Consider the following 26,874-nt stretch of genomic DNA (forward strand, 5'->3'; position numbering starts at 1 on the left):
GCTAGAGTGGCGCCTAAAGGTCTGGGTAAGAAACAGGTGCGAACGACGCAGAGCGTCGTTGGGGCACGGACTAATTAATTGGGGAGTAATGAGAGCGGGGATAAATTGGGAAGTCGGGAATTGGAGCGAGGTTGTTGAAGTTGGAGAGCTTGGAGTCAGCAGCGGGGAATTGAAGGGTAGAGAACTTGGCGACAGAGTTGGAGGGACAGAGTTGGAGAGACAGAGTTGGAGACGGAGCTGGGAAACAGCGTAGCGATAGCGGAGCTGAAGAAGAGAAGCAGCCAGCAGTGGCGAGAGCGTAGCGATAGCGGAGCTGAACAGAGACGAAGCAGTTAGCAGTGGAGAGAGCATAGTGACGGTGATAGCGGAGAGCGGAGACGAAGAAGTTAGCGGCGGAGTAAGCGCAATAATCGTGGGGAGTGGAGAGACAAAGGTGGCGAGCGAGTCGAGTGAAGCACGGCGAGCGAGCCGTGGCGACATGGATACTGTGAAATATTGAGGGCATGTGGAGAGTTGTAAATAAAGTGGTGTTCGAAGAAAGACAAAAGTTGTCCGAGTGAAATCGAACACTACAAATATGCACACCCCCCCCCCCCACCGTGGATAAGCCTTAATCCGCTGTGCACAGGTGCTAATGCAAGCGGGAAAGGAACGGCTGGGACCAGGCTATGGGGCAACGCCTCACCGTTAACGTGAATGCTACTGTGCGAACGCGCTGCGTTAAGCGCGCTGTGCAACAACACGCACGCGAGCACGGCCGCTCCGTGTGCTGCAGTACACGGAGCGCCTCACGCGCACCGCGCTCAAATCACTCGCACGGCGCTGCAGATGCGCGTCTCACACACCACGCCGAAACCCTCACGTAAACCGTAGCGGGTCGTAGAGATGGCGATCTACGCGCACAGCGGTGGAGTGGATTTAGCGCACCCCGAACCCCACCTTAATCGCTCACGCTGCGCTGCAGACGCGCGTCTTCTACACACACACACACACCGCGCGATACCCCGTGTAACCAGTTGCGGTCGTATAGACGTTAATAGATGTGTAGTGATGGTAGCGTCACTACTGCGTACACACGCACACGTGTGACGTCACTATGCGGGGGAGCGTCACTACTACGCCGGTCTACACACACACACATGACGTCATCCCGGCTGGAGGCGGGAATGACGTCAGGGCCGGTTCTGGACTCGGGAGGCCACGAGGGTGGTGTGAGGTCGTGGCCCTCTCTGTGACCCCGGCTGGACACGTGACTGGACCCCAGTGGGGGCCGGGGGCCTAGGGGGCACCTTGGGGGGCATGTGGACAGCAGGGGGGGGGGGGCTTCGAGAGGGTTCTCGAAGGGAGGCGTGGCCGGGGCGGAGCCCGGGCACGCCGAGGCCCATATAAGCAGCCTCCTCACGAGCTTCGAGGCTGCCCGTATCAAGAATAAAGATGCATCGTGAAGACGCCAAGAAGAGATCCGTGTGTAGGTCCCAGCCGGAGGACTCTAGGATAGCAGTAGACGTGTTGTAAGTCCCGCCAAGACAGGAGGCTGTACCTCCCTAGGGTATCTGAGAAGTGTGTGTTAGCTAGAGTAAGTCGGTGGTCACCACCCTATGCGTAATGTAAGAGCTAACTGTTTGTGTTCATTAATAAATAAGTGTTGCCTCCCAAGAAGTTGTGTGTGCACCTAATTCGAATCCACTACAGATGCGCACCTCACACACCAACCCCGCGCCGACACCCTGCAGCCCCGCGCTCGCTCTCTCACGCACCCCGCCCCCCGCACGCAGTCGCTCCACTCAAAAATCACAGATACCACGCCGAAGTTCGCCCACACGCGCACGCAGAAATCGCACCGCACCGATCTTCTGAACTGAAGTTTATTAATGACGCGTCTAAAGAAAACCCTGTGCGGCCCTGTAGTAAATATTCCACGAGCAGCGTGTAGCCTATCCCTATTCAATCCCTGGGTGTACCCCCCACACTCTACTTCTCAACTCGCAGATGCACTCACGGTGTCGCACGGAAGCTGCGGGAGTCGGAGGGACGATGATCCAAGAGGTCTCCGCCTGGGGTAGAGTCGTAGCGGCGCTCGCCAGCGTCCCTCGGACGCCGCGAGCGGCCGGGAGTCAGACTGGGGTGGCTGGATGGCTGGAGAACCACCTGAACGTTTTTTCACCTCCCTCCCTTTGACGCCCTGGGAATCCGAAGATCCAGGGTCACGTGGTGTTATCCTGCGCAGACCAATCGAGCGCCTACATTTTGATTTTAAACCGATGTTCCCGCCCTTACCTGGAGCGTGACTTTCCGTTGCGCCTTGACCCATTGTCTACGCACCCCTCCTCCCCACCCCCTCCTCCCCACCCGGTCCTCCCTACCCGGTCCTCCCCACCCCGCGGCGTGGCTAGGAACTTCCCTCCCACCTCCACGTCTGCGCTGCCAGCGGAGTGTTCTGCCCTCGAGGCCCCATCTCCCGTGTTGCGTGCGCTTCATTGCGGCCAGTCTGTAAAGCACTATGCGCTCCTGCGACTTTTTAAAGCTGATTTTAGGGGGGGCCGCCGTGTAATCCGGCCTGGGGGGGGGGGGGTCAGCCAATCTCCTGGCAATGGGAAACCGGGGGACATCCCTGCTAGGGGCCCTTCGGATGAAAGCCCGTGGGCCAGGCCTCCCCCTTCGAGACCCTACGTGAGTGTGTGTGTGTGTTTAGTGGGAGTGTGCGTACGTTCGTGTGGAGGGGTGCGAGGGGATGGTGGCGCCTGCGGAGTTGCTCCGTTGCTGTGGCACCACGGTATCTATGGAATCGATAGTCATATCTATTGACTATAGTATTATCAGCTGACTATAGCAGTGTCTGCTTACTCTATAACAGTATTTAATTACTCTAAAGTAGCATCTACTCTGCAGCAGTATCTACCGACTCAACAGTAGTATATACCGACTCTATTGCAGTTAACTTCTTACTCAGAGTACCGTGGTGAGGCCTAGTCTCGTGCAGAGCCCCCGGCCTCGCCTAGATTGCCCAGCCGGCCGAGGTGGCACCTTGGCAGGCTGGGGCTGGGCTGCCACATCACGCTGCATAACATACCAAGCACAGATTCAATTTTCAAAATCGGCCCTCAAGCTGGAACAGATGCCTCAATTTATTGAAATGCACTTTACTTTTTTCAAATACAGCAACCCCCCCCCCCCCTCCCACCATCCCCGATCCTGTTAAAGCCATGCATTGTACTACATTACGGACAAAGTTTACAGGAATCTAAAGCAATGCAGTAAAAATTCAACGAAGCAATGTTGTAAAGCTAACAGTTGGCCAACTTAATTATTTGCCGGCCATTTCACCACAGCGAATGCACCAATATAAATTCTGCAACATTTAATGCTGCCTTGTGAAATACAAACAAAACTCAATTAAATTGTCATGTCCATGCTCATTACAGCTTAAGACCGGTCGCACAAAATAACCAATTTTAGGAGACAATTAAAGCTTTAAAGTTAAGTCCGACTTTACAGAAATGTTTTACCACACCCATTAGACTAAAGTTTAAAACTATACTTACAATTATAAATGTGTAAAGTGTTCAACTAAACGAGGTGTGTATCTTATTTACACACCATAGACATTAAAAGAATCGCATATCAATTAACACAACCCACATACAGTCCTTGCACTACCCCTCTACGTAACGTTTCTTCAGACCCAACAAATTTTAACTTTTTAAATCAAGCAAACCCCCAATATATGTACACTCTGGGAGGAAGTTCTCTGCAACCTGCAACAACAAAAGCAAGCATTGCCGACATCAAGAAGCAAAACCAACAGATCATCGTCGACCCCACAAAGGGCTCCATTCTCATTTGGAGAATTTGGTTTGCGTGGTCCCGATTTAGGCCAAGATTTGGTGACAAGGTGCCTCTCCAAACCATCCAATTCCCTTCGTCAATCTCTAAAATTGGGCACGAGAGCGTTGCCAACCAACTCCATTTGAAACTACTCTACATTTGTATTTTACCAGGTAAGGCCCACGGAGCTATGCAGCGCTCTTTCCGGAGAGACATGGCCACTGTTCTGCCCCACGGCAGATATGGGGCTGTGTTTACACAGGAACTTCCTGATATGATGGTGTCGAGTTTGGTCACGTGACCTGGAAGTGACGCGTTAAGGGTCTCGAAGCGACGAGGCAAGGCAGGGGTGTCAGTCATTACAAAGAGTACAAAATGGAGGCACAATTAGCATCTCAGCGAAGACGGGAGCATCTGCTCATTGTGGGACTTTAAGAATCATTGTCTGCAAGTTAGTTTATCTCCATATATAAAAGGCAAAGTTGTGAATGTGTGCCTGTTCAAAATGTTTAGCGTACTTCCCGACTTGCAACCAACTGGAAATTGGCCATGTGGGTACTTACCAGACTGTACACCACGCAAAAATGAAAAAAAATACACTTTTTTTAGGGGGGGGGGGGGGCGGGGAGCTCAATAATGCATATTTTTTTTGCACGGCAAGTGAGCTGTGGCGTCAAATCTGTCACGTGACCCTCGCATGTGGAAGCGTAATGCATTGCAGTGTAGTGGTTAGCGCTACGCTGCGCTACGAACCCGGCGACCCGAGTTCGATTCCCGCTCACGGCCACCAAACGAGTAACTGCTTGGGTGTCAACATCGCCACTGGGGAGATAAAGGCGACAGGGCGTGCTGCTGGCCACCAAACCCCCTCGTGTTCTTATAATTACTGGGACTCCTGTTATGTTAGGATTGCCGTTATAATGCTGTAAATGCCTTTATAATGCTGTTAAATTGTTACGATAAATATGGAGGCCTGGTTAACAACGAAGCCTGCCACTTGCATTATTGTGAATAGTTGTTTGTAATTAGATAAGTCGAGCCAGACTTGTGCCCATGTAACTTTAATGCATTCTTGAGAGCAAGGATGAAGATGTATCTCGTCTACAGTTCAGTGTTATGTGCAGCAGCGCTGTACATTTGGGCTGCAGTATGGTGATTACACAAAGTGACCTTATTGAACATAGTAGCTTATTCTCTTGTTGTAGAGCTATTCAGTGCTAATGTAGGTACCTGGTCCATCCAGGACCTATGATTGAGATTCATGTTGTCCAAGACAATGTTATGATGCTGCAGTGTCAATTAATTATATTGATATTGCAAGTATTAACAGATGCTCTATTTTGTGCTGTGTTTTCCCATGAGTTTTATGTCGTTCTATTCGTTAAATATGTTGGAGTCGGATGGTCACCCTGGCTCTGAAGGTTTACTACTCGGACAGTGATGCAACGCAGCGTAGTGAGGCCGAGACAGCCACCACAAATGGATAGCTCAACGAAGTGGCTTATCGTGTAGACATTTATAGCAGCAAAATACTCTAAAACGCATGCTTTTAAAAACGTGGGAGGGAAAAAAAACAGAGGACCCGGAGAAAAATCCACATGACCACGGGGAGAACTTGCAAACTCCAAATATGCAGCAGGCGTCGGGGTTGGGATGGAACCCCAGACCTCCTGCTGCATACCAGGCAAAGTGAGTTAACATCTCCTAGCCACCGTGGCATCCAAATAGAATCGTCAAGAGGACATTCTGACACTTGAAGAAAACCTGTACCAATCTTGGCCATAACCATTCTTGTACCTCTTGATCTTCCAAACACGTGTAGAGGTGTTACGGGAGGGTGACACGCGGTTGTATAACGGTGGCCACAAACACGTCCGCTACGGTCACCACCCTGGGGGGCTGTGGGGGATGCTGTGATCACTCCCAGCCCCGCCCCTCAGTGAGAGACAGTATAAAAGGTGGGACCCGGGGAGCTGAGAGGCAGTTCAACTCAAGCAAGATGAAGAGCCAGTGAAGAACGAAGATTGACTAGCCAGACCCTGGAACTCCTTTGATTCGCTGACCTTCTGAGGGCCGGGCAAAGCAAGCCAGGGTGCGACACCGGAGCCGCGAGGGCCGATGTCCCTCTGAGGGCCGGACTCGTCTGGCTGGTGATCGGGACCTGCGCCGAAGCTGGGCCAGGTCAGATAGCCTCCCGGGAGATGAACAGGATAGAGGGAACCAGGGAGCTAGCGTGGGCTAAAGCTCGGGGAACGTTTCCCTCTATAAAGTACGGGTGAAGAGGCCATTACCTCTTCAAGTATAAGACTCGCAACTGTAACAGAAGTGTCTGTAATAAATACGTGTTGCCTCAAGTAAACAGTCTCCGACGTCAATAAGGCCACTACACATGTAGCCCTCCAGCAGGTCAGATCGTACAAAAGCATTAAATTTGGCATGCAATTGATCGATAAAAAAATCTAGTCATGTTTAAGATTTTATATAAATGATGATTGAGAAGTTGTTCACGATATAATACGCAAATTATATTATGTGAGCAAATGCGGTAGTGTACCCATACTCTTTGGTTCTATTCGGTAAAGTCACTCCAGCGCTGTCCTCGAGACAGCCTGATCCCTTCACCGAGAAGATGGTTTCAAATTAAGCAACCATTGGAAAGATGTTCTAAATCGAACTAAACATTAAACTAATTTTCAATGGTACAGTATATTTTTCAAGTAGTGGTACCCCGAACTTTCGCAGCTCTTAAAAATTCCCCTTTCACACTATCAATAGGTAAAGTCCCCCCCCCCCCCCCCGCCAAACGGCATGTTCACCCGCACGTACACCACCTCTATGCTAAGTCGGCCAATCAAATGCTAATTTTTATGCTAATTCCTTTGTCAAGGCACCTTGTTTCCTCGCACACAGCTTAAAGGTCGCGGTCTGAGCGTGGCTGTGTTTCACTCCAGCGCTGTCCTCGAGACAGCCTGATCCCTTCACCCGATGAAGGCCGCTTGTGTTGTGGCCGAAACGTCGTGATTTTGTTGTTTTATTTTTTACCTACGTGACTTTACCGAATAGAACCAAAGAGTATGGATCCTTGCAGTCACGAAAGCTTTAAATCTAGAAGTGTACCCATGGCTACAACCACGAGAAGGCGAGTAGAGTCAAGGACGTAATGAATGGGAAGAGGAATAGAAAGGGGTAGAGGAGACAAATGGAAAAATGGGATCAGAGACAATACCTTAAAAGGGTCTCTCTATCATCCTCCACGGAGCAGGGTATTTTCACAGGGGGGGGGGGGGGTTGGGGGCAGAGGGTAAGGGATTCAGCAGGGATGGCCACACAAGTCACGTGACTTCCTCAGGGAGGCACGAGCAGATTCTCGATATTTTTGTTTTGCAGCTTAACGGGAGTGCAGGAGCGGGAGCTGCCCTTACCTGCACGTGCTCCTCCTCCTCATCCTCATCATCATCATCTGTCTAGGCCTGCACCTTGGCCGGCAGAGGAGACCGCACCCCTGCTTTGGGCATGCCCGGCCGCCCGTCCCCACCCCACAGGGTCCGGCGGTTGAGCCAGGACGCGTGGCCCCAACTGTGCCAGAAGCGGCGATTGCGCGCGGCCGGGAGGTTCTCCCCGAACGTCTGCATGTTCAAGCGCTGCTCCTCCGCCAACGTCACGCGGCAGTTCCTTACAAGATGGAAGGAAGGGGTGGCGGGGGTTGTGAGCACAGCTGGTGCATCTTGCCAGTCATCTCAGTCTATCCATGGCCACCTGGGGTCTGTCCCATGACCTCCTGTCAGCGAGCCTTCGACATTCCACGTGTACCTTCACTGAGCAGTGAATGGCGCGTGTTGGTATTGGAGGTGGAGGGAGGAGATAAAGATGCAGTGCTACAACTTCTTGCTCGTGCCACTACTACTGGCAGAAGGGCCACAGTAAGTCACTCATTTTCATTTTGGCAAATATCGCAGTTTTTACACCGGCACACGAAAAATGCCTGCCACTTGTAAAACACGTCACGGGATTCTTTGAATGTTCCCTGCCAAGCAGCAGGCGTACATCCCTACGGTTAATGCGCCCGCAGTATTATAAATCAGAGCAGCCACTAGATTTGCACCGCGAATAGTTTTGTTGTTACGCGACAACGACTCTGTCTGACGCTCCGAGCAGTGGCTCACCCCACACCATGTTGAAGAGTGGCCTGTGGATGACGATAGATCACGGTACTACAGAATTGCTCGAGTGAACGCTAAACCCTACATTAGAGGTTCCCTGCACGGTTCCACACCATCCTGCGTTTTAGAGAAATGTTCGCCTCGTGCCCAGTCAAATAATTACACGGTTCTTCCTCTTATTTTCGAGTTAGGATTTTTTCCCGAATCAAGCGCAACACCGCAATTCACGCGGCGTGCATTTTCTGCGCAGAGTAATTAAAGTTAACGTCACACATTTGCAACGCCCCAAAGTTTCCAGATATTCAGGAGGCGTAGTCAACCGCATACGAGTGAGAAGGCAGCCAGCAACGGCACCAACAATTGCCCGAGATCTGTCATCCTATATTAGGATGGTTAGGCCAACTCCATTTGTGAGTTTTTATTACACGAGGGACGAAACCAAAGAAAACCCACACGTGCAAAGGTGGGAGAGTGAATGGGGGGGGAACAGCAACCCCATCTCCGTACAGATGGAGATGAATCAACATGCTGTACTGCTACCTCCTGGCAAGTCGGTGCACATGGCAGAAGATTGTGAACCACCAACCCTTTGCCTCCTCCAGGCGCTGTATATAAAGGTGTGCCGCCACCACGGCCCGTCCGAGACCATCAACCCCGCGATGAGCAAGGAGACCCAATTAAAAATCACAAGTGGCAGAAATGCCATTACCTGCCGCCATCTTTGGAAATGTTATCAAAGAAGCATCTTGTTTTGTCGTAGAAGCATTTGTCAGGAAACACGGCAGAGCTCCTGCTGGGACCCCTCTGCATGTCTGCAGCACAAAGGGAGATGTCAATGTCAGAAACTAATTAAGGGATGGCCTGGACAATTAAAGACAAAGATCCCCACCCCATTTCGCTTCAGACTATCGGGGCAAGTGCTCTTAGTGAGTGGCACCCCGAGGCCGGCACGGCACACGAAGGCATGGGTGGGCCTAGCACCATGCCCGGCCACCTTCGTCTCCCTCATAGCGATGGCTGAGGTGAGCCACTAGAGGGGGGCGACAGTACAGATTTGTTGAACCAAACTTTTCAACAGAAGACGCCGTGGCAGCAGTGGCAACAGGCCACCGTGATGGACGCTCGTGGAGATTGCTCCTCGTGAACAAAAATTGTCAAAAGTGCATCATGGTCCTAAAGGGACCAACATTTAGTACAGGGGATTCTCCAAATGTTTTTACCATTTGTTAAAATACAACCATTCACCAATGCGAGTCAGGGCTAAAACAATACGACCATAAACTTTGCATTATATTTCAGGCCCATCAAGCTATATGGCTCTTTTTCAGAAGAGACCTGGCCACAAATGATAGCTCAACGAAGTGGCTTATTACATGAAAATTTCTGGCAGGTAAACTCCAATAAGTGCACGTTGATTCTAAAATGTGGAGGGAAAAACCGGATGACTCATAGAAAACAGGTTTTTTTGGGTTAGATCGTGATCCAACCCAAAAAAAAATCTATCATGGATGATATTGGTCGCAAAAGCCTACATGTTCAACCGACCCAGAGAAAAATCCACACTACCACGGGGAGAGAGACGCATGCAAACTCCAAATATACAATGGTCAGGGTTTTGGTGAAACCCACGAGGCAAGGTAGCCCCCCCCCCACAGCCGCCTAATAATTTGTTGGCACAAGAGAGGCGGTGTAAGACAAATCCACTGTTGCACTGCACATCCATGCTGTACATTGTCCAAGCTCCACTCTTTCTGCAACCCACACCTGACCAGAGTGATGCGAGGCCCTCACCCACAAGTGCAGTGACAGCCAAGCTTACTAAAGGCTGTCAAATGCAGAGAGTTTCTCAAGTTATCATTCCTCATGATTACTCTAACTCGTATGAAAAAAAGGGCCTAATATAAATGTCCACATAAGCTACTTCGTTGAGCTATCATTTGTGACCTGGTCGCTTCTGAAAAAGCGAATAGCTCAGTGATCTTTACCTGGTAAGACAAGATTAGTTGATTTTTATTTTTTCAAGCGATATGTTCACTTGACCTATAGACTGTGCACTCCCATCGTGTTTTTGTATTGTATGTTGTTACATTCTGACCCGCCCCTACTGAACATCTGTGGACAAAAAAACCTTTGTAGCGCATCGAAATCCCCCAGTGGACAAAAAAATATTCTGATTCTAAAAGGAGACATCCCACAGGAGTGGTGGTGGTGGTGTGAAACCGGGTCCCTCAAAGTGCTCCTTTTAAAAAAAAAGGTCCGACACCTTCACCTTGCTTGGCCTTGTTGTCCTGGAACTCCTTGTCCAGCTCCTCGCGGTCCAGCTGCGCGTTGCTGCTCTCAAAGTCAAACTCCGCCTGAAACTCATCGCCCAGGTTCAGGGCCTGTGCCTTCTGGGGGCGCCCATGGCGGCTCGAGCCTGCGGGGAGAGAAAAATAAACGGCAGCTCGGTTTGTGATCCACCAACGCCGCGGTGGTGAGATGTTAACTACCTAGCCTGGTACGCAAGAGCTCGTGGGTTCTATCCCGACCCCCTGCTGTATACTTGGAAGTTTGCATGTTCTCCCCAAATGTGAAACATTTCCTGCAAACTTTCTCCATTGGAATAATGCATCAATGAGTACACCCTGCTGCAAAGAAAAAAAAACTTTTGCTGGACCCTCATGGACAAATGTGAGTCTCTTACTTTCGACCCAGATTTCCTGGGTAAATATTCACGACCATAAAAAAATAGCGCACCGGCTGCCCGGTATTCAGGTCGGCACCAGCGGCCAAGAATCTGTTATTCTCTCCGCCCTCTGCACATGTTCAAAAGGCCATTGCCAAAGTCCAGGCTAATGCACCGCGTCGCCTTTGAGGCAACGTCAGTGATAAAAGTGGCAAGGGGTTTTTGCCTTCCCACCGCGATTTACAAAGCCCCACGATGAATGCGTCCACAGAAGCTGTGCACGGCGAGCCTTCAATACGCAAACGCATTAATTAGTCTCCGTCAGTACGAGACGCCGACTGTAAATTGGGACACGTTGCTTCAAAACGAACTTACAAATTTGATGAAAAGATGAATGACGGCATGGGGGGGTGGCGGGTGGGGAGGGCGAACACCACCCACACCACCCGTAGCCGTACCTGCAATCTGCTTCACGGGGGCCCTCCGCCACCGCCGCCGCCGCCGGGGCGCCGTCTGCACCCCCCGATCCACCGTGCCGCTCTTCCTCGCCGGCTGCTGCGGCGTGGCGTTGACGCGCGCAGCGGCCGCGCCGGCCGTGGGCGCTGCCGCACCTGTGGGCGATGGGCACAGCCGGCGCGCACCCACCGGTCGTCTCGGTTCGTCAACCCGTCGGGGGGGCCACGTGGGACCCTCCCGCGACCTCATCTGGCACGGGCGCCGTGGTGACGTCACCGTCACTTAGTGGCGAAAAACGGCTGTTGGTATTATGGGGCGGGAGGGGGGGCGTTCTACAACAGCTGTGTGGGCAAGACACAAGTGCCAAAGCCCTCCATCACCCATCGTGGTGTCAGTGTCATCATCATCATTACCACCACAACACCTCCCCCCCTATCGTTCCTCACGACTGCAGGTCACACGTTTGTGTTGTCACCAGGCAGAGGGGCTCACCGCACACAAATCCCAGTGTAGCCAAGCGTGCCATTATTACGTCGCTTCGAGAGAGGCCGTCAAAACCGCACAGATCACTCGGCGGCCAAGCGCAGAGCTTGCCGACCACCCCGTTTGCGTCTCCGACATTTACGAAACGGAAACTCCGCTTTCATTTGCTCTTGATGCAACCAATTGCCATAGCCACGTAGGTAAAAAATAAAATAACAAAAATCACGACGTTTCGGCCACAACACAAGCGGCCTTCATCAGGTGAAGGGACGAGACTGTCTGGAGGACACTCCAGCGCTGTCCTCCAGACAGTCTCGTCCCTTCACCTGATGAAGGCCGCTTGTGTTGTGGCCGAAACGTCATGATTTTTTGTTATTTTATTTTTTACCTACGTGGTGACTTTACCCAATAGAACCAAAGAGTATGGATCCTAGCAGTCACGAAAGCTTCAAATCTAGAATTGCCATAGCACCACCATTCATATATTTCGTCAAAAATGATTATTTCGCACGGGTTTAAAATATAAAAATATTAGCACACGTTTGTCGTTAGGGGCGTTTGCGCGCAACTTTTATGGGTCTGGCAGCATTACATTGGGGGGGTGGGGGGGGGGGTTAACATTAATAAACGAGACGGTGGAACGAGGGTCACCGGGGCTCTTGTCCACAAGCCACGGCAGACTTCACGACTCGTCCTCCCGCCTGCAGAGGGAGGCCTCGGCTACACCAACACGGGCGGCGCGAGGATCCACGATGCTTCCGTTAAAACCGGTAGCTGTTTGTAACCTTTGCCGCAGCCTTGCAACCCCTTTGGTTCTCAATCGTTCACAAACAACGTGCAACGTCAACAGACGTAGGGGGTTTGATGAAACAAAGCGGTTGCACTTGGTCCGCGCGCAATCTGTATTTCGATGATATACCTTCGAAATAAATCCCCAGAACGGGGATCTTGCAACCCCCAAGGGGTGCGTGCACCCCTGGATTAAGAACCACTGGGCGAGACGATCGTGGGGTAACACAGCAACATCAATTTACAACTTACACCCCTCTCACGTCGTCGCTTTATTATGAACACCGCTAACGCAATTTACGTCGGTGACAGCATCGATCCTTTCTTGTATCCCCATCGCTTCTTGCTTCACCTATCCTGTAAACTACCCTGTGGTGTCGCGCGCATGACGACATGTACTGTGCTTTCGATGACAAAATATATTATTGATGTACGGTATTTTGGGAAAAAATTGTTTCAATTTACGTCGCACATTTCAGGAACGCATCACCAATGTAAATTGGGGTACTGCTCTACAATGGCCAATGTTCTGCTACACCGTCTGCCACCCAACAAATCAAATTTGTCACCTGGAGCACCACACCAATTTATGTGCTTTCGGCAAACCAGAATGTTGAAAAAAAAACAAAAAAACAATCAGATTTCCGTACGACGTCTCATTGGACATTACAAAATCGGGCGTCAGGTGTTTGATAAGAGATGCTGGTGGAGATCCGATCATAAATCCTCTCATCTCTCAATACCCAGCCAGTGAACAGGGTGGCCACAACCTCAGCACCACGACAGCACCTCATTGAGATCAATATAGCAAGTTGCCTCTGGCAACCTCGTTTCTCACAAAACCACAGATTTTAAAAAAGAAAGTCTTCGTTCATCATCGCCATGGAGAAATGCATCGTGCAGGACCTTGAAGTCGCAATTAAATTTTGTTGGTGCAAATCTTAATTGGGTTAAGTTGTGGAAGAGGGGTAATTTTAAAACGTTTTTATTTTTTATCAGGCAAGACACCGAGCTATATTTGCACTTTTTCAGAAGCCACTTTGCCACAAATGATCGTTGAATAAAGCGGCTTTCTTGGTAAACGCCATTATTGCAAACAACAAAACCCATTTAGCACCACATTTGTATTATCTCGTGGTAGAAGAGTGGCTCTCGAACAACTACGAACCCAACGACGCAAAAAATAACTCGATTCTCAGCCACATCACGAGCGAATTATATCCAAATCGGTGGTTGGCTCCTCACCTACCCATTCACCACAACCGCACAAGTGAAGCGTGGCAGGTCAAATAACCACCCCACCCCGCATGACAAGACAGCGTGGCCTTCGCCGAGCAGTCCATTGACAGAGGGCACCAACTAATAACGCTTTAAATGACGGGTTATTCTGAAAAGGCGACAATTTAAAATACAATCACTGGGTATCACCATCAAGCGCAAAGTAAAAACAAAAATGCTCGTCCTCATGCACTATGCATTATCATCATCATCGAGCTGTTATACACAGAGCCTTTTATTTTCCTGCATGCGCTTACGGAAATAATTCCATGAAGATAGCTGCAACTCAACTGCGTTCAATTAAGATCGCATTGAAATCACGCAGTTGCCTCTAAACGAGCAAAAGGCGAAAACGACCCGAGGCAAGGCCACTGGGCAACGGAAACCACGTGGCATTAAGAGGGCAAAGGTGCAGCCCTGCAGTGCCGATGTTTACCGCACACCGCACCCCCCCCCTCCCGTACCCGCAGCTCCTCCGTACGCAGGCTGCACGAAGGGACGGTGCCCGACCGCTGTGGCCCAGGCGTCGTGCCGCGCGTGGCCCGGGTGGCCGCCCGTGGCACCGCGGGGGGGTCCGGTCGGCGTGCCCGGCGCGGAGTGGCAGCTCGCCGCCGCTCCGATACCGCACGTGTGGCAGCGAGCAGAGCCCCCCCCCGGGGTGCCCGGCGAGGACTGGACGGGGGGTGAGGGTGGGTTAGGCAGCGATTAGAACAAATCACGACGGACGACGTACGCATGTCAAACTTCTTATGCACCTTCTTGGTTCTTTCGGTAAAGTCACCACCACGTAGAAGGGAAACAATAAAATAATAAAAATATAAAACTTTAAAATTCTCACGACGTTTCGACTGCAAGACAAGCAATCATCATCAGGTGTAAAAACCACAGCAAGACATTTTTTTTTAAAAAGTGGCGGGTTTTTTTTTTACATTAGCACCACGGAGAGCGATTTGGCAGTTATTCAGATGGACAAGTCCATCTATGTTCGGAAAAGAGGAGGGGGGAGACGAAAATGATGGATGCGGTCTGAAAGCCACCGTAAGCGTGAACAATCAATTAAGACCCGGAATGGTTTATCAAATCCTTCCAATGATTGCTAAGCCAGAATTCCTTCCTCTCGGTTGAAATTGTCTCTGTGTTTGTATATGTGGATAGCCTCATGAACGAATCTCTCATGGTAGCCAGATGGCTTACAGAGAACCTCTGTAAGTCATCAGGCTACCATGAGAGATTCTCCCGTTTCGGTCTTAGGAGGAGGGATAATTGCGATGTCATCACCCGAGAGCCAATCAGGTGCCAAGGGTTGCGCAATTCAGCCACTGGCACGCTGGCACCCGGGCTCGGATCTTGGTAGCCTCTTCCATCTCCTCCTCCTCAACCTGTAAAAACCCTCCACAGCTACCACTGTTAGCTAACTATTGTAACTCTCAAATGCAACTTTCATCAAGCCCCCCGAGTGTGAAGTGCAGTCTCCAACCTCGTATTCTCCACCATCTCTGGCTTCCTCGATTCCAGTGCCGTGAAGGGAAAATTTGCCCGAAATGCGGCCGATCAGCGTTGACTTTTTTTTCCACATTTTGTCAACATGTTGCCAAAGATGTCCCTTAAAGGCTTAACGGACGTTCGGGGCAAGTGCAGTGCGAGCAACTACGAGGCCGGCAAAGCACACGGAGGAGGTGGGGAAGCCAGACCCACGCCCGACCGCCTTCTCCCCAGTGGCGATGTTTATACATCGCACCAGGTGCTCATTGGATAGACCTCAGGAAAAGCCCGGGACCGTTTCAGATAATCGTCACCTGGCGTTGGCCGTAAGTGGGAATCAAACCCCGGTGGGTCGTAGGCGGGTTTGTGGTGCAGCGCATCAACCACTGTGCCACCACTCCCCTAAACCATGGCACTGCTGCAGTGGCAAGATGTTAACTACCTCGCCTGGAGTACAATAGGTCGTGGGGTTTGATCCAGACCCCCGACGCCTGCATATTTTTGGAGTTTTCAACGTCCTCCCCCGTGGTCACGTGGATTTCTCTGGGTCATCCAGTTTCTACCTCCACGTTTTAGAACCGACGTGCATTTGGAGTATTTGGCTGCTGGAAATGTCCACGCGATAAGCCGCTTCGTTGAGCAAATCATTTGTGGCCGGGTCGCTTCTGAAAAGAGAGTTAAGTAGCTCGGTGGGCCTCACATGGTACAATAAATAAATAGTTTAATGGTAAAGAGCGGCTGCACCTCTCACCTGCACCATGGCCACGTCGTGGTGCAGAGCGGACAGCATGTACTCGCACGGGGTCAAGTCCTTGATCTCGCTGATGCGAAAGACGATGTGTTCGAAGACCTCCTCGCGAGGGGCAATGGGACGGTCGGCGGGGCGCCCCTCCGTCCCGCGCAAGCACACTGCGCGCACACAAAGACGCCCGCCGCCGGTACAGACCTCCACGTACCCGTTTGGTCAAGCGTTGTTACGGTCGAGAGCACCTATGCAGGTCGGAGCAAGTGCGTGGTTGTGGGTTTTGGGCGCCACTGTGGTGAGAACTTAACTACCTCGCCTGGTATATATCGAAGGTCATGCGTTTCATCCCAACCCTGACAACACCTGCTGTATATTTGGAGTCAGCGAGGTTTTCTCTTCCCATGGGTCGAGCGGATCCCCCCCCCCCCTCCAGGTCCTTCGATAAGCCACTTCGTTGCGTTACCTACCATTTGTGGGCAGGTCGCTTCTGAAAGAGCGATATAGTAAGTGGGCCTTACCCGCAACTTAAACAATTCTTTAAAATAGTTTCTAGCTGGTTCAGCTACCTTCATCCTCCCCAGTGCTGATTTAATCATCTTTTTTACTTACACACCACACCAGGTAACTTCACTTGAAGGCAGTCTACCTACGCGAAAACCAGAATGTGTTGGGATACAAGGCCACCACCGACGACGTTGTCTGTAGCCAGGAATCAAATCTAGCTCGCGGGGTTCCGAGCTGCACACATTTCTCAACTCTGCAAGCCATGCAAGCCAAAAATTGAGATTCATTTATTTCCTGTAACAAGCTATATTAAATATTCTTGTTTCTTTCGGTAAAGTCACGTAAAAGGGAAATAATAAAAATAAAACATAATAAAATAAAAATGAAATTTATTTTATTTTTATTTAAATAAAATTAAAATGAAATTTATTTTATATGTATTTTATTTTATTATGTCTTAGCTGTATTAAAACCAATAGCCCATCATCCATAAGCCATATGCCTGCAGGTATTGAATGTTTATGGGTATCAACATCACAAATCCCTATCATCACTGTCGCAAAGAAGAAGTTCTCCATTGTGCCAATTTAATCCCGACAGGTGCCGTTGGCCCAAATCTGTGAATCCGTTTAGAGTATTTGGCGGCTAAACGTTCCCACGCGCTAAGCCACTTCATTGCGTTACCTACCATTTGTGGGCAGGTCGCTTCTGAAAGAGCGATATAGTAAGTGGGCCTTACCCGCAACCTAAACAATTCTTTAAAATAGTTTCTAGCTGGTTCAGCTACCTTCATTCTCCCCAGTGCTGATTTAATCATCTTTTTCACTTACACACCGCACCAGGTAACTTCACTTGAAGGCAGTCTACCTACGCGAAGCCCAGAATGTGTTGGGATACAAAGCCACCACCGACGACGTTGTCTGTAGCCAGGAATCAAATCTAGCTCGCGGGGTTTCGAGCTGCACACATTTCTCAACTCTGCAAGCCAAAAATTGAGATTCATTTATTTCCTGCAACAAGCTGTATTAAATATTCTGGTTTCTTTCGGTAAAGTCACATAGAAGGGAAATAATAAAATAATAAAAATAAAACATAAACTCAAAATGAAATTTATTTTATTTTTATTTAAATAAAATATAAATGAAATTTATTTTATATGTATTTTATTTTATTACGTCTTAGCTGTATTAAAACCAATAGCCTGTCATCCATTAGCCATATGCCTGCAGGTATTGAATGTTTATGGGTATCAACATCACAAATCGCTATCATCACCGTCGCAAAGAAGAAGTTCTCCATTGTGCCAATTTAATCCCGACAGGTGCCGTTGGCCCAAATCTGTGAATGAAGACAAAAATGAATCTGGAACATTTCCAAATTAACTGTTTTGGGGCCGTCCAGAAATGACGTCACGCACCTGGGGGGGGGGGGGGGTCAGACATTTGTGACGATGTGTGACGACTGGGGGGGGGGGGGAGTTTGATAAATGTGACGTCACATCAAAATGCGCAACTTTAAATATAGACAACACGTTCCACTTAATTAGACTTTTTAATGTTTTCTCCTACAAGATCAGAGTGCAGCGGCACATTAAATACGCACTACAATGACAACAATAGTTTAAAGCGATTTGAAGCGTGTTTTTTTTTTGCGGGGGGGGGGGGGGGGGTGAGGGGGGAGGGGGCAGAGCTTTGTGACGTCATATTTGAGGGCGGGGGGGGGTCAAAAAAATCGTTCAGAATCACGTGACGTCATTTATGGACGGCCCCTTATGTGGCACCGCCGGGCTCTTTGGCCGGGTCACGCGCCGTCTATGACCAGCCACGTCTCATTGCCCTGTGACTACCGACCCGGCTTCAACACTTGATTTTTGCACACAGCGTTTTAATAAGTTTTTTTTGTGTGGAATATTTGCTGGTTTATTCCAGAATGTTTCTGTTACGCGTTGTCGCTTTAAGATGTTCTGTGTTCAAATGTTGTTTGTTGCGGTTGCACCCGACTTAAGAGCCGCATGGCTCACAGGGGTATACCTAATAAATGAAACTTGAAACTTGAACACGCGCACGCACCGAAACCACGAACTTTTTCAGGTCAACGGGGTTAATCGCGCGTTCGTGTTGACATAGCTGTCAACCCCTTATCAGTGCCCCTAGATTGTTACAGATCGATTCAAACCCTTATTGGTCACCCCCTGCCCTTATAAACATCAACGTTTAGCCAACGAGGTCCCGTTGCCAAGGGAGAAACGCAAACAGATGGACGAAACAATGTGTGCCCGTATTGAAACGGCTGTGCACCCAATAACCTTCGTTGAAAAATACTTGAAACCACTGCGACCCAGAACCAGCAAGAACAACAACCTCAGAACATTCGTGATTAAGCGGGTGACGAGTTGAAGAACTTTGCCCCAGTACAGCTAGAGGCGCCGGCCATAAATGACGTCGCGCGATTTTGGACGATTTTTGCCACCCCCCCCCAAAAAAAATATATAAAACATGCTTCAAATCTCTTTAAACTATTATCATTGTAGCGCGTATTTAATGTGGCGCTGCACTCTGATGTTGTAGGTGAAAACATTTATTAAAAAGTCTATTTAATTAAGTAGAACGTTTTGATTTAAAGCTTTCGTGACTGCAGGGATCCATCTTATTGGTTCTTTCGGTAAAGTCACGTAGAATGGAAATAAAATAAAACATAATAAAATAACATTTTATTAAAAAATCAAATAAAGTAAATAATAAAACATAATAAAATTTTATTGAAAATTAAATGTTATTGCTTTATTTTTATTATTTTATTTCCATTCTACGTGACTTTACCGAAATAACCAAGATAAGTAGAACGTGTTGTCTATATTTAAAGTTGCGAATTTTGATGTGACGTCACATTTCTCAACTCCCCACCGCCCCTCGTCACACATCGTCACAAATGTCTGACCCCCACGTGACGTATCAATGGCTGTTATTTTAAACATTTCTGGGCAATTCCCACTGAGATTAAGGACTCTCTTACAAATCCAGGTTAATTGAAAACGCAAAAGTACATACAGCAATCCAATACAATCATGATTTCATTTATTTCTTTTCATTTATTTTATTGATTTTTTTCACCTACGTGACTTTACCGAAAAAAACCAAAGACTATCTTATTTGTCGTTTGAGCATCTTAACACCTCCTGTTTGATTGCCCTGAAAAGGGTCAAACCCCTCTTTAATACCCCCCCCCCACACATTGACCCCACGACACCCACACCAATCTGTCCAGAAGGCGACAACGTCGCCGACACGTTCACCTCCTCCTGGCAAACTTTCCCCAGTCCCAAGGCCTCCTCCTCCTCCTGCTGCTGCTGCTGCCCGAGCGAGTCGCCTGTTAGGACGACTCAAGCGGCTTCATTAAACCCCTAACCCGCAGCTTCGCGGTGTCCACAGTCATCCCGTGAACCACCCACCCCCACCCCCCAGTGCGTAACCTTTCGCCAAGACGACGGTGGAGTCGTCCGTGTTGATGTCACAGAGGATGCCCTCGTAGCGGATGCCCGCCATGGAGAGCAAGCTCATCCTGACGCCCATGCAGGCCGCCCAAGTGGCCATGGTCGCCGGCTCTGGCTACGGGCGACGAGAGGGGCTGGTGGGGCCGCCTTGGTGGGGCCGGGCAGGAGGAGGGGGGGGAGGGGGGAACTTGGCCCGGATCGTGAGACGACGACGATGATGATGATGGTGTTGGTGGTGGTGTTGATGATGGTGATGATGGTGGTGTTGTTGATGGTGGTGTTGATGGTGGTGGTGTTGATGGTGGTGGTGTTGTTGATGGTGGTGGTGTTGATGATGTTGGTGGTGTTGATGATGATGGTCTTGTTGATGGTGGTGGTGTTGATGGTGGTGGTGTTGATGGTGGTGGTGTTGATGGTGGTGTTGATGATGGTGGTGTTGATGATGATGGTGGTGTTTATGATGATGGTGTTGTTGTTGATGGTGATGTTGATGGTGTTGATGATGATGATGGTGGTGTTGTTGATGATGGTGATGATGGTGTTAATGATGGTGGTGTTTATGATGGTGTTGTTGTTGATGGTGATGTTGATGATGATGGTGGTGTTGATGATGTTGATGATGATGGTGTTGATGATGATGGTGTTGATGATGATGGTGATGTTGATGATGATGGTGGTGTTGATGATGTTGATGATGATGGTGTTGATGATGATGGTGTTGATGATGATGGTGATGTTGATGATGGTGTTGATGATGATGATGGTGGTGTTGTTGATGATGGTGATGATGGTGTTAATGATGGTGGTGTTTATGATGATGATGATGGTGTTGTTGTTGATGATGGTGGTGTTGATGATGTTGATGATGATGGTGTTGATGAGGATGGTGTTGATGATGATGGTGATGTTGATGATGATGGTGGTGTTGTTGATGATGATGATGGTGTTGATGATGATGGCAACAACTCACGGCGTATCCCCCACGTGTTCACGGACACGCCACTGGCACTGCAATGCACTCTGGGTAGCGCCAAGTGGGCGGGATTGTGGGGGGAGGGGGATTTGTTTCTCTTCCGCTAACGTCGTGGGTTTTTTGCTTTGTGTTTCATTTTAGTAATTTTTTATTTAATTTTTATTTTCTATCTACGTGACTTTACCGAAAGAACCAGGAATGTGAACTGCATGAAATATAAAGCGGGTCACGTGCATGCTTCTCGACCAATAGAAATACGCGGCGTTTTTTTAAACCGAGGGGCATTTCCCCACCCCGCCCACCCTGCCCCCCGTCCACCCCGCCCCTTACACCCCCACCCCGCCCCCTTACACCCCGCCCCCTTGCACCGCCCCGCCCTCTTCCACCCCGCCCCGCCTCCTTCCACCACGCCCCCTTCAAACCCCGCCCCTCCTCCACCCACGTCTCTCCGTGACGGTTTGAAGGCCCAGTTCAGTTTTCAGTTTATTTTAGCCCTGTGAGCGATTCGGCTCTTGAATCGGGTGCAACCACAACAAACAAAAAAAACAAAAACACGAACAAGAAAAACATCTTAAAGTGACTATGTGACTGTGCAAACAGAAAATCCATGAAAAAAACAGCAAAATATTCCTGAAAATTAGCCGTACACCAATGCTGTGTGCAAAAAATCCCAGTGGGATGCAAGTCAAACAACAACCACAAAAACTTAGATTAAGGCCATCAGTTTAACTCCGTACTACAACAAAACAAACATGTCCAAACCTAAAAACGTTTTCCAAATCACCAAAAAATAAAGCCATAATTGCAGCGTAACAGTGATCACAGGGACTGTGACCGAATTTTTACAATGAACTACATAAATAACATGTAACACCAAATCCTAGAGCCATAGTTGGCTGCATGAGTTACTCCACAACAACAGATGCATCGGTCTGAGTATCAAATTACTCAATGTACCTTTAAGATCAGCACGCTAAATCAAAATACAGATAATACTTTGCAGCGTCATCCGGAGCGAAACATTTTATTTTATGTTATGCCAATGAATAGCAGTGGCAGCTAGGGGTGTACAACTCCTCGAGAGCAGTTTTGAGAGAAGATCTCATTGGTAGCGATTCAAGTTGCAGTTTATTGGCAATAGCATTCCAGACTCTGGGGGCATCAATAGCAAAGGCCCTTCCTACGGCAATAGGGAATGTGAAGCTGGTAAATGAGCGAAGACCTGAGGTCAAATTTGTTATTTGAAATAGAGTGGAGATCCAGCAGGTAGTCTGTGGATTTTTTTGTAAGTACATCGTGAATAAATAAGATCTGGTGCACAAGCCGTCGAACATTAAGAGACGTTAAGTTTGACCCAATGTAGAGATCACAGTGGTGAGTCCTATATGTGCAGTTCAATGTAAATTTTAAGGCCGAGTGATAGATGGAATCAAGCTTCTTCAGTACAGTACTTGGGGCTGATTTATACACGATGTCACAGTAGTCAAGTAGAGGCAGTATGGTAGCTTTTATCAATTCCAAACGGAACATTGGGGGGAAGCAGTGCTTGTGTCGATACAGAAAACCAATTTTTATTTGTGTCTTTTTACCAATATAATCAATGTGATCTTCAAAATTCAGTTTTGAATCCAGGATGACCCCAAGATACTTATAGATCTTGACTTGCTCTATTTTATAATTATTTAAGGAATGTAATTGGGGAAACATGACTTCCTGCTTTAGTCCTGGTGAGAAGCATAGCACCTTGGTTTTGTAGGTATTCAGGACTAGTTTAAGAGCAACTAGCTGATGTTGTAGTTTGTTGAAATCACCCTGTAGCTTAGCAATCACGTCATCCGGAGAGCGGCCAGCAGTAATCACTATTGTGTCATCTGCAAAAAGATTTACCCTGGAATGATCCAGGTCAGTGCCCAAGTCATTGACATAAAGAGAGAAGAAAAGGGGGCCGAGGATGGAACCCTGTGGAACCCCTTTTGTTATCTTAACACTGTTTGACCTCCAACCATCTGTGAATACAGTTTGGGTGCGAGAAAAGAGGTAATTTTGTAACCATTTTACTGTGTTTTCGGAAAAACCGAGGCAACTTAATTTACTAAGCAGGGTGTTGTGGTCTACTGTATCAAAAGCTTTGGACAGGTCTAGAAAAAGACAGGTACAGTACTGCTTATTATCAAGGCTACTGTAAATGTGATTCAGAGAGTCTAATGCAGCAGATGTGGTGCTGTATTTTTTTCCGAACCCAGATTGTTTTAGATGTAGTAGATTGTTGGTGGACAGGAAACTGCTAATTTGGTAGGTCAATAATTTTTCAAAAATTTTCATCAACGGGGACAAAATTGAGATAGGTCAGTAGTTATTTGGATCATCTTTAGGGCCCCCTTTGTGAAGTGGACGGACATAGGAATGTTTCCATTCTAGAGGAACTGTTGCTTCTTTGATGGACAGGTTGAAAATATGGGCTATAGGTTTGTATATTAGGTGACCAACATTTAGTAGAGCAAAGACGGGAATACTATCTGCTCCGAAAGAGGAAGACCCTTTGAGGTAAGACAGTTGTTTCAGAACATTACTTTCGTGGATTGTCTGGAAACTAAATTCGTTTAATGTTTGGACAGGGGTGTAGGAATTTGCATGAGCAGAGGTGACTCCCAATACATTATAAAAAAAGATTACCAGCTTCAGAAAAATGAAGGTTAAAATTGTCAACTATTTTTTTGGGATCTGAAAAATATTCCCCATTTCGGTTAAGCTCAACGGGCAGATTGTCTGTTTTGGATGCCTTTTCGATATATTTGTTTTCAAGAAAATCCTGGCATTTGCATGTGATTCCAGGAGAGTGGAGGAAAAGTAGGCATTTTTTGCATGCCGTTTTTTTTGACGCATCTATTCCTTAAAATCCTGTATTCTAGCCAGTCATTGACCAAATTACTTTTCTCAGCACATGCCCAAGCCTTGTCCCTAGTTTTCATTAGCTTTGTAATCAAATGATCAAACCATGGTGGGCGGTTGCATTTAGTTTTAAATCTAACCAACGGAGCATGCTTGTTAAGAATTTGGAGAAACGTGTACCTGAAAGTCTCCCAAGCCGTAATCAGGTTGGGGATATCACAGACCTTGTCAATATCCGAGTGAAGCACATCATTAGCAAATGCCTGAGTGCTGAAGTGTCTCATAGAGTGCTTTTCAACCAATTTAGGGGGGCTTTGGGTCTGGCTGATGATCTCACTCCAAAAATGAAGGAGTGATCACTAAGGTTATTACCCAGAACACCAGTCAGTGTGAAATTGTGAGGGGCATATGTCAATAGGACGTCAAGCAGAGTTGACTGTCCCGAATATTTTAGGTTGGGTCTTGTGGGGACATTTATTAATTGAAACAGATTAAATTCATCTGCAAAATGTGTGGCCACGGCCGGCGGGTTTAGCCAATTCCAATTTAGATCACCCACTAAAACTATTTCACCTTTAGGGAGGCGCCCAAAAAGCTCTCTCAGTGCAGACGCAGCTTCAACATCCTTCCCACTAGGCGGTCGATAGCAGCACACTACCAATATCTGTTGATTATTTGGGAGCGTTATTTTGAGAGCGAGACCTTCAAAGCAACATTTTTTAAACAAGGAGTGAGCTAGTGAACAAGCTCCTCAGCCGCCACCATTTCAGTCTCCGACCGCCAGCACTTCCTCTGCGTCTTCGCCATCAACAACTCCAAGTCCTTCGAGGACATCCACCAGTACAGGTGGGTCGTTGTGTGTGTGTCGGACTTAACGCATCCACAAGTACAGGTGTGTGTGTGTGTCGGACTTAGTGCATCCACAAGTACAGGTGGGTCGGTGTGTGAGTGTGTCGGACTTAGTGAATCCACCAGTACAGGTGTGTGTGTGTCGGACTTAGTGCATCCACAAGTACAGGTGTGTGTGTCGGACTTAGTGCATCCACAAGTACAGGTGTGTGTGTGTCGGACTAAGTGCATCCACAAGTACAGGTGTGTGTGTGTGTGTCGGACTTAGTGCATCCACAAGTACAGGTGTGTGTGTGTGTGTGTGTCAGACTTAGTGCATCCACAAGTACAGGTGTGTGTGTGTGTTGGACTTAGTGCACCCACCAGTACAGGTGGGTCGGTGTGTGTGTCGGACTTAACGCATCCACAAGTACAGGTGTGTGTGTGTCGGACTTAGTGCATCCACCAGTACAGTGGGTCGGTGTGTGTGTGTGTGTCAGACTTAGTGCATCCACCAGTACAGATGGGTCGGTGTGTGTGTCGGACTTAGTGCATCCACAAGTACAGGTGTGTGTTTGTGTGTCGGACTTAGTGCATCCACAAGTACAGGTGTGTGTGTGTGTCGGACTTAGTGCAACCACAAGTACAGGTGTGTGTGTGTGTGTCGGCTTAGTGCATCCACAAATACACGTGGGTGTGTGTGTGTCGGCGGTGGGTGGCTTACTGCAGCTACCATATCATGCGTCTTGTGCTGGAAGAAATAAAGCCTCCAGTTAAATTTTTGACTTGTTACACTGGTCTACAGCCAAAATGCTTTCGAGAAATAAACATGTAGTCCAACTTTACTAATTCTGTGTCACTGAGCTGTCCACTTGACACTGATGTTCCGGTGTGTCTGTTCCACCTGAAGAAGGAGACTTGTGTTGCCTCCGAAACGTTGTGATTTAATTGTTTTCTTTTGTTTTATTTTATTTTACCTCCGTGACTCCACCGTACAAATTGATTCTCATTGTTTCGTGAGGAGTCGACTCCTTTTTAATCGCATTAAGAATCGACTCCCATTGACTTGCACAGGGAATCGGATTGTAGATTGTATTAGAAATCGATTGCTCATTGAATTGCATGAGGAATCGACTTAGCGTCTGAATCAATTCCTTGTCGACTTGTGTTTGGAACCGGTTCGTGGTGTGGAGTTGGATCCGGGTCTGGGGGGTTCAGCATCGCCTGGTGAGTTTACACTCAACACTCACCACTACTCACCACTAGTACACTCACCACTAGTACACTCACCACTACTCACCACTAGTACACTCGCCACTAGTACACTCACCACTAGTACACTCACCACTACGCACCACTAGTACACTCACCACTACTCACCACTAGTACACTCACCACTACTCACCACTAGTACACTCACCACTAGTACACTCACCACTTACCACTACTCACCACTTACCACTAGTACACTCACCACTAGTACACTCACCACTTACCACTACTCACCACTCACCACTAGTACACTCACCACTACTCACCACTCACCACTAGTACACTCACCACTAGTACACCCACCACTCACCACTAGTACACTCACCACTAGTACACTCACCACTAGTACACTCACCACTAGTACACTCACCACTACTCACTAGTACACTCACCACTACTCACCACTAGTACACTCACCACTCACCACTACTCACCACTCACCACTAGTACACTCACCACTAGTACACTCACCACTCACCACTAGTACACTCACCACTAGTACACCCACCACTCACCACTAGTACACTCACCACTAGTACACTCACCACTAGTACACTCACCACTACTCACCACTACTCACCACTAGTACACTCACCACTAGTACACTCACCACTCACCACTAGTACACTCACCACTACTCACCACTAGTACACTCACCACTAGTACACTCACCACTCACCACTAGTACATTCACCACTAGTACACTAACCACTACTCAACACTCACCACTAGTACACTCACCACTACTCACCACTACTCACCACTAGTACACTCACCACTAGTACACTCACCACTACGCACCACTACTCACCACTCACCACTAGTACACTCACCACTAATACACTCACCACTAGTACACTCACCACTAGTACACTCACCACTCACCACTAGTACACTCACCACTAGCACACTCACCACTCCCCCACTAGTACACTCACCACTACTCACCACTAGTACACTCACCACTAGTACACTCACCACTAGTACACTCACCACTACTCACCACTCACCACTACTCACCACTCACCACTAGTA

General features: G+C 48.4%; 1 protein-coding gene across 2 annotated transcripts; it reads right to left on the minus strand.

The window, feature by feature from the left end:
• Positions 1–3,096: 3,096 nt before the first annotated feature.
• LOC142913374 (protein LSM14 homolog B-like) lies at positions 3,097–20,907 on the minus strand. 2 transcript variants are annotated; one of them, XM_076060910.1, is made up of 9 exons: positions 20,848–20,907; positions 19,842–20,024; positions 15,890–16,047; positions 14,121–14,328; positions 11,109–11,261; positions 10,255–10,401; positions 8,695–8,797; positions 7,248–7,497; positions 3,097–3,755 (listed from the first exon to the last, which is right to left on the minus strand). In XM_076060910.1, exons 2-8 carry the CDS (start codon positions 19,975–19,977, stop codon positions 7,290–7,292), a joined length of 1,113 nt encoding a protein of 370 aa, XP_075917025.1. In that variant the 5' UTR covers positions 19,978–20,024; positions 20,848–20,907; the 3' UTR covers positions 3,097–3,755; positions 7,248–7,289. The 2 variants fall into 2 exon arrangements, with proteins under 2 accessions (XP_075917025.1, XP_075917026.1); XM_076060911.1 differs by lacking the exon at positions 20,848–20,907 and having other exon boundaries at positions 19,857–20,072.
• Positions 20,908–26,874: the final 5,967 nt, after the last annotated feature.

Source organism: Petromyzon marinus, unplaced genomic scaffold (assembly GCF_048934315.1).
Source record: "Petromyzon marinus isolate PM22_M1 ecotype Great Lakes invasive population unplaced genomic scaffold, UKy_Petmar_22M1.pri1.0 PM_G_Scaffold_25, whole genome shotgun sequence".
Taxonomy (NCBI): Eukaryota; Metazoa; Chordata; class Hyperoartia; order Petromyzontiformes; family Petromyzontidae; genus Petromyzon; species Petromyzon marinus.